Source organism: Vidua macroura, chromosome 20 (assembly GCF_024509145.1).
Source record: "Vidua macroura isolate BioBank_ID:100142 chromosome 20, ASM2450914v1, whole genome shotgun sequence".
Taxonomy (NCBI): domain Eukaryota; kingdom Metazoa; phylum Chordata; class Aves; order Passeriformes; family Viduidae; genus Vidua; species Vidua macroura.
Window position 1 is genome coordinate 10,902,716 of NC_071590.1, and position 13,130 is coordinate 10,915,845.

The following is a 13,130-nucleotide window of genomic DNA, read 5'->3' on the forward strand; positions in this document are numbered from 1 at the left end:
CCCCCTCTCCTCGCCCTGCGCCACCCCCACCCCTTCACTTTCTCCGGGTCCTTGTGTGTGTTTCAGGCCTTCAAGGAAAAGTTGCAAACTCCCGAGTTGTTGCTGCTGTGAGGGAGCAGGTGCCTGGAAGGAGGGAGCAGGTGTCTGGAAGGAGGGAGCGATGTAGGAGGTGCCCGGGCTCAGGGAGGTTCGGGGGACACATGGAGAGGGTGTGGGAATGGCAGGGCTAGGCCGGCCAGCCCTCGCGGGGTGTTCAGGGCAGAGGCTCCGAGCCCTCCCTCCGGAGGGAAGGGGGATTGATCACGGTGTTTAATTTTTATAACAAGAAAAACAACAAAAATAACCAAAAGTGAAGGAAAAAAAACCCACCCCGGCCCCACCCCAGCTGCCCAAGGATGGAGTTGGAGTAGCCAAGCCCGGCTGGATGCTGGGGAAGGGGTTGGCGCCCGCACACATGAAGAGACTCCCCGAGTTGTTTGGCTTCGCGAGGAGATAAGGCCAGTGGAGCTCCATGTTTTTAAAGGTGGGCCGTGTATGATGAAACCCAACTTCTTTTAAAGTGTAGCAGATTTAATTTTTGTGGCCAAATGACAGCTTGACCCAGTTGTTATCCAATCAAAGGGCATTTTTTTTTGAATGTCTCTTTGTGGCACAACAGCCAACGCAAAAATGATGGCGGCTTACAATGGCGGTACGTCTGCGGCAGCAGCAGGTCACCACCACCACCATCACCACCACCTTCCTCACCTCCCTCCTCCTCACCTCCATCACCACCACCATGCTCAGCACCACCTGCACGCCGGCTCGGCGGCCGCGGTGCACCCCGTGCAGCAGCATGCCTCCTCGGCCGCCGCGGCCGCCGCAGCCGCGGCCGCCGCCGCCGCGATGTTGAACCCAGGGCAGCAGCAGCCGTACTTCCCATCCCCGGCCCCGGGCCAGGCCCCCGGACCGGCTGCAGCAGCCCCAGCTCAGGTACAGGCTGCAGCAGCTGCTGCAGTCAAAGCGCACCATCATCAGCACTCACAACATCCACAGCAGCAACTGGACATTGAGCCGGACAGACCCATCGGATACGGAGCCTTTGGTGTTGTCTGGTGAGTAGAGACAAAAGTGAACCGATACCTCCTTGTCATTCTTTACCTGATCATAACTCATCCTTGGTTTTGTCATTTGAATCAGAATACAAGAGAGCTGCTTACTAAGAGAGTTTCTTCGCTGGTTCCTCTCCGTTCTTAGAAAGTTGCTTCGCTCGTTTGCGTTGGCAGAACGAGGTTCCCAGTGGTGAGGAGCCACCTCTGACTAACAGCCCACCCTGCCGTTCTCTTCTGAGACAATACAGCTTGTTTATGCCCTTTCTGTACCTTTAATTAGAGTGTGCATCCGTGCAGCTGAGCCGTGCTTCCTAAAATTTCAGGTTAACAAATGAGCACTAGAATATTCATTTTGACCCGGCTTAAGAGTCAGAAATGAAAAGCGTATGAAAATGTCTTCCTTGTGCAGTCACCTGTCAAGATCTTTGTCTCACGGCGGTTTGACCCGCGGTAGTGCTGTGCGCTACCTAAAACAGCGCAGCTGAACTCTGCTCCCCTCTCAAAAATGGAAATGGGATTTCCTGCCTCGCTGTAGCTCTGCCTCCGGCCCTTTTATCCCCCAGCCGCGTTTCAGAGGAGTCTGTCAGCAGAGTGGAATCTCTCCTAATGCATTTTATGACTACCTTAGAGCCATGTATGTAATTAGTGCCCTTCAGGAGCACTGACACAAAGCTGGCAGCAGCGTGTATATATTTGTATATAAATGTTTGTCAGCGTGCCCTGTTCTGAGCGGTGCCTGGGAAGCATGGAGGCTGGCAGGGGGTTGTTCTGGGGAGCAGGCGTGTTGCAGTGCACTTCCTGCAGCACGAACGCAAAGTTTGCAGCGTGCAGCTGTGTGTGGTGTCCCAGCCCTCTGCAGCGTTCCCAGCCGAGCCTCTGGGGTGCCCCAGGAGTTTTGCTTTAGGCACTGGCCCAGCTGCAGCTTCAGTGAGAGGAGCGGCCGGGTCACGGTGTGCGCCGGTACGGAGACAGAGGGCTCAGCAGGGCAGGCCTCAGGAGAGCAAAACCCCTTCTGCCTGCAGCCCAGCCCTTCAAGTTGGCCACACATCGCCAGCCCGGTGCTGGTAGCACAGTGGTGCTTTCTGAGAAGGCCGAGGGGGCTGCAGGAGCGAGGTGCAGGTCAGTGTTGTGGTTGCTCTCGTGTGCCTTCCCTCGGAGCTGGGGAGTTAATTTAAACGCCGAGTTCTCCCAGTCGGAGGGGAGCTGTTGTGCAGTCAGCACTGCCGTGCTCTGGCTGTGGTACGGCATGAAAAAGTGGGTGTAAAAGAATGAAAACTGACAAGGAATCTGCTGTAAAAAGTTATCTAAGGGTATTTCCATCAGTTTGTATGTTTTTTAAAGTATGGAGTTTTATAACTTAATTTGTTATGGTCTTTGCTTAAATTTGTGTCGTTATGTAAGATCAGCCCTTTTTATCGGTGTTTTGTTGTTTGCCCGTGCATTTCCCAGGTCTTTATTTTCCCCGTTCTGTTCGCCAAAAAACAAGGTGCAGAGAGAGATCTGCTTCCACAGTATTCAGTCGAATGAAAGGTCACGCTTGCATATTTAAATACAATACCATTAAGAGTGCTGAGGGGAGAAAGGAGGTGTAGAGGGAAGGGTCTGACTGACATCAGGTAGGAAAGACAGTGCCAAAAGCATCTGCCCATGCCGAGCCCTGGGCTGCGCACCTGCGGCCGCCCGGCAGGACCTGCCCCTGGGGACTGTGCCTGCAGAGCTGCAACTACAGCTTTGCTTTGAGGTAACAACAGCTTGGGAAAGAGAAAACAGCAAAGGGGGGAGGGTGTTAGCTAAAAGCAGAAGCTGGGAGCTGGGATCCCTCTGGCAGAGCTGGGGCTGCACTGGCTGAGGATGTCATTGGTGGGAGTGAGTTCCTCTTTGCTCACGTGTGTGTGAATTCAGTGGTCACTGCTCAGCTTTTGGCATTTCATGTGAACTTCTGCTGGTGAGTGCAGGCTCAATTTAGGAGCCTGTAAACAGTAATTAAATAGAATTTTATTTTCGTTCAAAATGTGGTAGAATGCCCATGTAATTGAACTTTAGCTATGTGAGATAAAGTAAACACTGACTTGAATATTTATAGTTTGAGGTGACTTGGACATGAGCAATGTGCACTGGGGTTCAAGCATGACACGGGATTCACAAAGCCTGAGTGACTTTGGAAGGAGGATTCGTCGTTTCTCAGTACCTTGCCTGAGCATTATGTGTGCTAATAGGTAACTGAAAAGTTTTTATCAGTGCTTCTGAGGGAAATGGATGTTATTCCATAGACAGTTGGGGTATTTGCAGAAGCCTTTCATCTTCTGCTCTGATGTGTCCCTGCTTTGTTGGGGAGGTACAGCTGACCTGCAGCTCAGTTCAGCGCATCAGACGAGCGATCAGCGTGTGGTGTTGCACTTCCTGTTACCTCACCGAGGGAGATTTTCTCTTGGCAGTTGAATTAGCATTTGTCATTAGTTCATTTGTCTGGTACTCGATGATGTTTCGGGGTAGCTAACGTGCTGCTGGAGTTTTTCACTCTCGTGCTTCAGCACTTTGATTATTAACCCCTGCGGGCGGGTGCTGCTGCCGCTGGTGTCTGTGCGCACAGGCCACGGCCTCGCTCAGCTGGGCACCACTTCTGTGGAAATCAGCTGTCCCTGGCACAGCATCTGCTCTGCCTGCTGACCTGGGTTGGGCAGGGTGTTGCTGAAGCAGGGGCAGGCGTGCAGGGACTTTCCCCAGGTCCTGCAGGTTTGTTTCCCTACGCTCCGGTTTGGTGAATTGCTGCAAACCCAGTCATGTTCCTCATTTGCCAAAACCAGAGTGATTTGCTCTTGGAGCGTTCCCTGCTCTCATGGTCCTAAAGTGCTGAAAAAAATCCAGATTTTAATGTCAGCTACAAGCTCTGTCTGTGTTCTGTGGTTCAGACTGAGTAGGGCTGAGTTTTGGAAGCCTTGTGTCTGTTCCAAGAATAAGGAGCTGTCCTTTGGAGAAGTGCTCCCAGTTTTGCTGGGGAGACATGCTGCTGCCATCTGGTGGGATTCCTAAAAAAAAATAATAATAAAGATAATTAAAAAAATGTATCGATTGAATCTGCCAAGGCTGGTAGGTTTGAAATGAGGGGTGAGGCCTCAGTCCCTCTGCAAGAGGTGCTGGTGCTGTTTCCATGCAGGGTTCCTGAACCTGTGAAGAGGCTCTGCAGCTGCAGGAGGGAGTAATGACTCTTGCAGCTGGTTCAAGGTGGTAACACTGCTGCTGAAATGTGGAAAATATCCTGTTGGCTGGGATATATCTACTCCAGTGGGATAGGAATGTAACTTGTGGGGGAATTCTACTTGTCTTCCTTGTGTCTCTTAACTTTGAAAAGTTATTGTCGTTGATCAAAAGCTGTGGAACCAAGCAATCTCTCTTAATAATGTCAAATCCATGTTAAAATGCATCTCTGTGGGAAAGCTGTTACAAGTGACAATAGAAGAAAGTATTTGAATTAATATTTTTTAAATTCCTGATTTACCCCATTTGAAATTGTGTGTGGGTTAATGTACTTGTTTCTGATCCTTTTTATTCAGGAGGTCACATGACAGTACAGTGTTCCAAACAGTTTGGCTGTTGGTGTTGAGACAGGACATCATGTTCAGGCTGTCATAACTTTAAGGGCAGAAATAATTTAGCCTTAATCTACTGTTCATTCCTGGCCTGCAAAGGCCTGAAAATGCCAAAGTCGTTGCTCCATAAAACCCGAAAGAATATTGCATACAATGGATTGTTGCCTGGACCCTGGAACTATTTTAAGAGGGTTTTATCCCAGCACTGATACTAAGCACAGCAGCAGGAAAGACGTTTCCAGGATAAACTGATAATCTCCCTTTCCTTTAAAGGAATGTGTCCTGCTGAGCAAGGATGCAGTGGGGATAATGTGTTTGGGGCAAAATTGCCAGAATGTATATTAAGGAAAAAAAGGTGTTATGGGTTCAGAGAAGTCTTGAGAAGTGGCAGGAGAAGTTCCCCTTCTGCTATCTGATATTGCTGAAAACCACGATGATGTTTGGCTTAGTTACTATACTATTAATGATGCCTAGGCTGGTAAGCAAGAAAAGTTTAGCAAAAGCTGAACTATAGACATTTGTTTTATGAAATTCATTAGGACTTTCGGAGGGAGAGTTTTTTTCTGAAGTTAAAGCTGTCTGTATCATCTTTTTGCAGTCCCTCAAAGCTCACCTGCTAGCAGAAGACAGTACTTGACCATCAGGAAATGTTCTCTGTTAATTAACAGGTGGACAGTGGTTTGCCTTGAACTGTGCAATGTGACATTTTGTGTTAGTGTGAAGTGACTTTTCCGTTAGTGCTGAGCAGGGCTGGCGCTGTTCTGCTCCTCACCCACCCCACAGGAGAGGGCTGGGGACACCAGGGGCTCAGGGGTGTTCCAGCCCCGTGGCACCGTGCCCAGGGCACAGAGCAGGGGGGCAAGAAGGGCTCTTGGCAGTGGGGTGTTTGTCTCCTCCCCCTGCTCTGTGGGACCGGGCTTAGACCACGAGTTTTCCACTCTTTGTGTTCTACTTCAGTGAGTTCTGCTGTTGTCTGGATGATGCAGATAGACAATGATTTCATAAGAAGGAGGCAGAGTCATTTTTATCCAGTTATTGGAGGGAACCAGGAGGACGCCTAAGGCAAAGGAGGCAGCTCTGGCAATGGGCACGGAGTAGAGTGGGGATGGGGTTTCACATTCACCATCACAATGGAAGGAGCTGCGGGTGATGATCTTGGATCCCTGTGTCAGTATTTTTTATAGGATTTCTTTATCTAAATTGGATTCTGACCTTATTTGTGAAGAAATGTAGTAGAACAATGACCTTATTCAGGTTTTTCTATATGGGAAATTTTGCAAAGCTTTATGTGTTTGAGTGGTTGGGGCTTTTTTTCAAATTTCCTGAAAAGAAAAATTCTGTTAACATTTAAATGGCTGTTTCCCAAATGGAGTGAATTAAATGAAATGGATATAATAACTCCTTGCATTCAAATTAGACGTTGGGATTAGGTGAAATTCTATCCAAGTAATATGCGAGATTGTTCATTATTGTCTTGTAACATGATGCAAGAAAGAAGGAATGTGAATAACATTTTTTTTTTTTTCTCAGAGTTGGGCGAGGACCATTTGGGATAAATTAGTTCACTGTAAATTCTGCCAAGGTCAGAGTTTCAGAGGTCACTTGAAATGCAAGTTGCTTTGCAGCACCTGCAGACCTTGATGTTGTTTGTATCCACACAGGACTGGATGCTGATAATCCAGTTAGATCCTGGTAGCATTCAGTGTTTTTTCTTCTTTCCTCTGAATTCTGCGAATGTTACAGCTTGTGACTGGATCTGCAGTCTAATATTGATTTTCCAGAAGACATATTTCAGATGTTCTTTTCTCTCTTCCCCCGACTCTTTCATCTCTTTTTAAGAGGATATTTAAGTTGTTGAATTCCCTAATCCAAAACAGAGCTGTTGGTGTTTTGTGGGGGTGAAGGTGTGAGGGTGCATTCCAAAGTGTGGGATCCCCCAGAGCAGGAGATAAAGGCCATGAAAGGGTCTGGGGGGAGGCTGCTGGATGTGCCTGGGCTGCTTCATTTCTCAGGGAACAATGGGATAGAAAGAATAGCTTTGGGCAGGTGAAGTGGAGGAAGCCTTGGGGATATGTTTGAAGTGTTTTTTGATTACTTGTAATGGTTGTATCTGGGTCTCATGTATCTTTAATCCTCTGGAAAGTTCTGCCTCCTGGTCTGGAGTAGGTAATGTGCAGCTGTTCTTGTGAGAAAAGCTGGCTCACAGGTGTGTCGAGTTTGCTTAAATGGAATTTGTGTTCATTAATATAATTGGTGATGTTTTTTAAAAGGTATGTTAAATCCACAAAGAGTTTTAAGTGCCAGAAAATCTCACAGTAGATGCTGTACGTTTTGGTTTATTGGTAGTCAGAGTAACTACTGCACCTGTTTTGTAAAAGTAGACCCCTGAGTAAGGTGGGAGATGCTTAAATCAAAGTGGCAGATGGCAGGCAGTACAAACATGTATGAAAAGGATAGAGACTTCTGGAAACAATGCTTTGTTTATTGATGATCATATTTGTTCATAATCAGCAGTAACAGGGAAAAAGTGGATGGGATGGGGACTGAATGGGTGGTAGCTACAGGTGGTACAAACCATAGTCATTACCTATCTAAGAGGGGTTATAAAAGCTAATGTGTTGTAGCAGTATTTTTTTTTAATAACACAGGTAATATATTTTATTTAAGTTTTATTTCCCCCACTGTCTTTTCTGACTTTTTATCACTTCTGCTCATTTTTCTTATTTTCTGTGCAGACCATTGTCTGTGGTACTTGGTATGGAGTGCAGCTTACCAACAGCATATTTAAATGAAAACAGTAGTGTTTGGAGACGAGGGGTAAAAATAATGTTTCCTTGTGGAAATCACTGGAGCTCCCTCCATAGTGTGTTGCAGGAGGAACCTGGAAAAAGCAGTCATCTCCTCTATAGAAACACGTGGCCTTCCTTAGTGTGTGTGTCCTGTGGGCACACAGGGTGGATGGGCTGCAGCCTGGGGGTGCAAACTGTGTGAACACTTGTGATTCCAGCACGTGGATCACAGAACTGTCTCATCTGGGGAAATCCCCAACTTGCCCATGGTCACAAATGCCTTAAAATCACTGAGGTGCTGATGCTTGTAAGGTTCAGTTTTGTATTGTAAGTCTGCTGAGAGCCTCGATCAATGAAATTGTCAGCTCAGTTTTCTAGGTTCACAGTTCCCTAGTTTTGCTACAAATTGCCTGGGGGGGTTTTCAGTAATTGTGGAAAAATGCCAGTCGTGTTCAGGTGAACTCAGGTGTGTGAAGTGAGTGCACGTGGTGCTGTTCAGGCTGGTGTGGGTACAGCCCTGAGAGGGGACAAGGAGGGCAGAAAGCTGCAGGGGAGGGCAGCCAGCTACCAAAATGCACCAGAACAATAGACCAAACCTACCAGAATAATTTGGACTTCATTTCAGTATTTAAAGCTGCATCATCTTTTCTTATGCAATTGTGATGGATAAATGAAGGCAGACTTGCACCAGCCTTGATATGAAACAACTCCCATGGCTACAGCTCTGGAACATGGCCATGTACAGTCTTTAAAAGTGCTTAGTAAGAATTTGAGCTTTAATCTTGAAGGCTGTGGCAGAATCAGTGTGTCCTGGTAGTATCATTCTTTAATTTCCTGATGTGGTGTTGTTCTATAAAGGCTTGGAAGCATTTGTGTACGAGTGGAATTTTTATGCTCTTTATGCTGTTGGATATAACATCAGAATGGTTATAGCAGAATCATTGTGTAAAATACATATTCTCTTATTGCTTTAACTTTCTTAGAACATGATATGATGGTACTTACGTGTAATTCGAAACAAGAAAAGCATTCTGTTCAAAAACTCTTACAGGAAATTCTGTGGAAAAGTGAAATATACTGGGAACTGTAGTAATCCTTGGAATTAGAGGAGGATTTTCTTTCCTCCGTTCTCTTTTATATGAAAATACATTTTAATAGTTGCAAAAAAAAAAAAAAATTAAAAATTGCTCACCAGAGAAACTGGTGTTTCAGTTTCCTTGTCGTTTTGGAGTGGTGCTAATCCTCAGTCTGCTCCTGGTTCATAGCAGTTTGTCTCCATTATCCGGGTACCACCAGGCGGTGCTCTTAGGGTTTGCTTAGTTTTCCACCCTAAGTGGTGTCAGGGTAGAGCCTTTGCTTAATGGGACCAGTGGATTGGGGATGGTATTGAGCTGGTGGCCAACTACTTATTCAGGGTTTGAGCTAGTTTATTATGCTTTTTCTGAAGACTGACTCTGCCTTCTGCCTTTTGGCAGTGTGTGTGGAGTTGGCTGTTGCAGATAATGCACTTTATTGTTTTATCTGATATAAATTCATGTAACTATTGAGGAGTATTTGTGTGTGAATAGCAAAACTTACTCCATAAAGGCAGCAGCAGCTTTCAGCAAGGAGCAGTGTTCCTCCTGTGCACAGCTGCTGAGGTGTGTGCTGCACTCGTGTGGGTGAGGGAGGGGAGCCTGGCACGTGCTCTGCGCCAGGGGACTGGCTTTCTCTGAAAACCATTCTATTCAGCCTTAGCAGTTTTGGTTCCTAATGGGTTAAGGTATACTACAGGAAATACAGAAAAAGTTCTCTCCCAGTCCATTTTGAGGCCCTTGATTGATGTAGGGCACTCCTGTCTGGAGTGGAGCTGCAGGTCACTGGCTTCTGGGCACAAGTGTGTCTCTGCCTTTTAACTGGGGACCTGCTTGGCTTCCTCCTGCCTTCGTTTTTAAAGGCCCTTGGCAGTCCATGTGAAACTATTTGAAAGCCCTCAATTAGAGCTTTTTCCCCCAGAGATTGCATAGTGAGAGGACAAAATCATTGTTTAAAGGCTGTTCTTCTCCTGCAGTATAACTTCTCTTTGGGTGTTTCTGTAAATTCTGCTTGGCTTGTTCAGAGCAGTCTTTGGAAGGGAGATTTCTTTTCGGGACAAGGAAGAGAAGGCATTATTATTTTCGGGCTGCTTGCCATCCATTTTTCTTAATTTTATCAATTCCTAGGCTAGCGTTTTTGGTAAAATGAAGAAAAGAATTTCCTGAGCCTCTCAGGGCTTTCTGGCTCCCTGTGTTCTGCCCGATGCGTTTGAAGTCGAGACCAGCCCTCCTTGATGTTGATTTGTAGCTGGTGGGTATGATGCTGGAGCAGAATTTCTGTTCTGTTGTTGCTCTGGCTGGAGGAAGGGCTGTGCATCAGGCAGAGCCGTGTGTTCCTCACGTGGGTGCACAGAGCAGCACTGCCCAAGGTCACACGTGGGCTGTGTGCAGGGGCGTCCCAGCACCAGGGGGGCAGCTCAGACCTGCTCTGGGCTCGTTAAAAAAAAACAGAATAAAGACAGTCAAAACAACGCAGTGGGAATTGAGATACTATTTCTGTTTTTGAACAAAAGTGGGGAGTCTCCTGATCAATTTGTATTTTTCAAGCCACAGCTCCTATCTCAATCTCAAGCACAGATAGGAATGGACCCAAAAATGAAGATCTGCCAATAGTTTTGTCAAGGGCATGTGTCTTCTATGTCATTGTTCTCAGAGTCGCTGTTGTTAACATGATGTACAGGTAAGGACCAGTAGGGTTTAGTGCTTTTTGTTTTCCTGTAGTTCAGCATATGGAAATGAAAAAAAAAAAAAAAAAAAGAAAAAAAACCTACCAAACACAGAACCAACCAAGGCTAGTATAAAAATAATACCCAGCTTTTAAAGTGAAATGGCAATGAGTAATGATTAGCATCTATTTTATTCTTATGTCTAAATTCAAATTGTTGGGGGCAGAAGCTCCCACATAATAATTGCTGTTAATTTAAAGGGACAGTGGCCTCCATCGTTAGTGCTCTGTCCAGTGCTGCTTCACCAGTGAATATTCACATGATGAGCTGGAACAAAAGGATGTGAAATTAAGACCTGCTAGAATCCTCTTCAGGTTTAAATCTAAAAGCCATTGAAAGTTGCCATTTATGATTTGGCAGAGAAAGAATTTTATCTTCTCTTGTAGATCCGGACTGTGTGTGGAGAGGGGAGTGTCTGTGTGTGCTGGGGAATCCTTCTGTGTCAGTGACTAAAGCTAGACCAGCCCAAATCCTGCATTCTGCCAGTCTTTGTGCACCACTGTTCTAAAAGAGAATGTCCTACAGCTGCTCTGAGAGCAAAAATGTATTTAAAAAAATCTATTTTATCATGGATCACTTGATTTAATTGAAGACAGTAAGAGTTCTACCTAAGAGCTTAACTAAAAGCAGATTTTAATTATGAAGTGGAAAGTACATTTCGTTTGTTTTTTTAATTATTATAGATACCTCAAGGTATCAGAGTGCTTTTCTGAGCATATTTGCTCATTGATTGCACTTGAAAAGTCAGGATCAAGGACTTGCACCGTGCTTTTGCTGGCAGGGCATTCACATCCTCACGCAAGCCTGTAAGCTGAGCTGAGCTTCCCTTCTGCCCCTGCGGAAGAAACAAAGCATGTATGTTCTTTAGGTTTGGATTGCTTATTGTTTTCTGAAGCAGTTGAGGAAAAGTAGGTGAATGTTGACAGAATCAGGACCAGCTTTGACCTACTTGTGGCTTTTTTTCTGATCTCTGTCTTGGGCATGTCACCTTATCATTTTTAAGCTATTGTTTACTCATGTGAAACCTAATCTAAAACATTGAGAACTGACAGGTGTTTGGTAATTTGAATATTAAATGTATATATCATCACTCCCACAGTTGTTCCCAAGGAGATTTTGTCACTTACCATATGACCCAGTAAAGGGAATTCTTCTGTAATAATTTTATTTCATCCTGAACTGTTGTTTAAACTTTGGGTGTGAAGTATTTTAGAGTCATTAATTTCATTCCCCTGGAATTGCACCCATGGTAGTGATTCCATCTGTTATCACAGGGTTTTTGACAGACTCAGAATAGAGAAACGTATATTAGGATTTTCCTGTCAGTTCATGGAGATCACGGGAAGCTAAATACAGCTGTGAAACGAGGAGGTCAAAAGGGAATCCTGCAGGTCAGACCTTGGTGTTTCTGTGGATGGAGATGTGAAACCAAACCAACTGCATCGTAGCATGTCAGTTAATTTGGTTTATAACACTTCAGGCTGGTTTTCTTCTGGTGGGAAGAGGGAGAGACACACTTCCTTTGAAGATCTTGTAATATTTTAAACAGTTCTGCGAGATGACATTTTGTGGGTGAGTTTTAGAAGGGGGAAAAGGCCGAGGATCACTGGAGCTGTGCTTCCTCCAGCACCTGGTACAGGTCACCTGGCCCTGGCACCAACACATGAACAGGGTTGGCTGGCTTACCTGAAAATTTAGATTTTGCAAATTTTACAGTATTTCAGGCATTTGAATAGTAACCAAACGACCTCTCATAGAAATTCATCAGTTACGTGTTCTGCTGTTGCAGACACGGAAGAATTTTGAGCAGTCTCATCCCACTCTCAGCAGGCTGTTCACTCAAAGGTGCTGTTCACCTCTCCACTTCAGTGTGTCACTCCAATGGCTCCAGGTTTCTGAAATTGCCTTTTGAATCTATTGAAAAGGAGTGGATATGGCTCCAGCGTAATTGAGACTGTCACGGAAATAGGTGGAATTTTTACAGCACCGTGAGACTTGATGGTATGTGACAGAGGATCATTCACTTCACTGGCCCATGGTAATGGGACACTGATGTGTCTTTAAATGCCCTGGCAATAAATAGAAGACTGATTTTTACTTTTTTCTTTAGTTCTTTTTTGTAAAGGCTGTGGGTCTTTCTTAAATCTTCATTAACATGTACTAAAATATAAAGCACTTCTTTCATGTTCCAAAAATATCCCATCTGAGACATCTTCTAGACTTTTGGACTGTAGAGGTTATGAATTTATTTATTTCACACTTGTGTTTTGACGTGTCCCTTCTGTTCCTGCAGTAATTCAGAGAAGGAATGACTGGGCAGGGTTGAGCACATAGAAATCTTTACACAGAAAAAAATTGCAGCAGTTTGCAATGATTTACATGAGTAAAATGTGCAGAGGAAGCCTTAGAAAAGCTGATGTGAAATGCCTCGTGTGCAGCTACAAGGACACAGCTGCTAATGTGGCTGGGCCCTTACACCATTGTCAGACAGCCCAAAGGATGATCCTGAGCTGCCACTCTGGGAAAAGCTGCACAGCTCGTGTCAGATGTGCTGCTCCTTTGGCTCTCAGCTCTTGCTTTGGTTTGTTCAGCAGCAGAGCAATTGAGACGTCTCTGCTTAGTGTTTACTTTGGCTGTTGTGAAGTGTTGGGCTTGGGAATTACAGCATCTTATGGGCTTTGTGTGTGTTCTAAGTAATATTTTAATAAAGTTTGCTGATTCTAATATCCATGCCTATGCAAGACAAATAAAATACTGTTATCTACAATAATTTTTGGTAAAGAGAATGGAAGAGGAAGTGTCAGCTACGAAGCATTCTGGTTTCAATTCTGTGTTCTGTATCATTGTAGAATACAGAATTCCT

At 45.2% G+C, this 13,130-nt stretch overlaps 1 protein-coding gene across 4 annotated transcripts in view; it reads left to right on the forward strand.

The window, feature by feature from the left end:
• NLK (nemo like kinase) overlaps window positions 1-13,130 on the forward strand; it is a 37,863-nt gene that overhangs the window by 827 nt on the left and 23,906 nt on the right. For 2 of the 4 annotated variants that reach the window (XM_053995272.1, XM_053995271.1), the window contains exon 2: window positions 67-1,094. In XM_053995272.1, coding sequence (XP_053851247.1) covers window positions 637-1,094 — 458 coding nt within the window. In that variant the 5' untranslated portion in view covers window positions 67-636. Of the gene's footprint in view, window positions 1-7; window positions 1,095-13,130 lie in introns of those variants that run through there. The other 2 variants (XM_053995273.1, XM_053995270.1) reach the window with 2 other exon arrangements.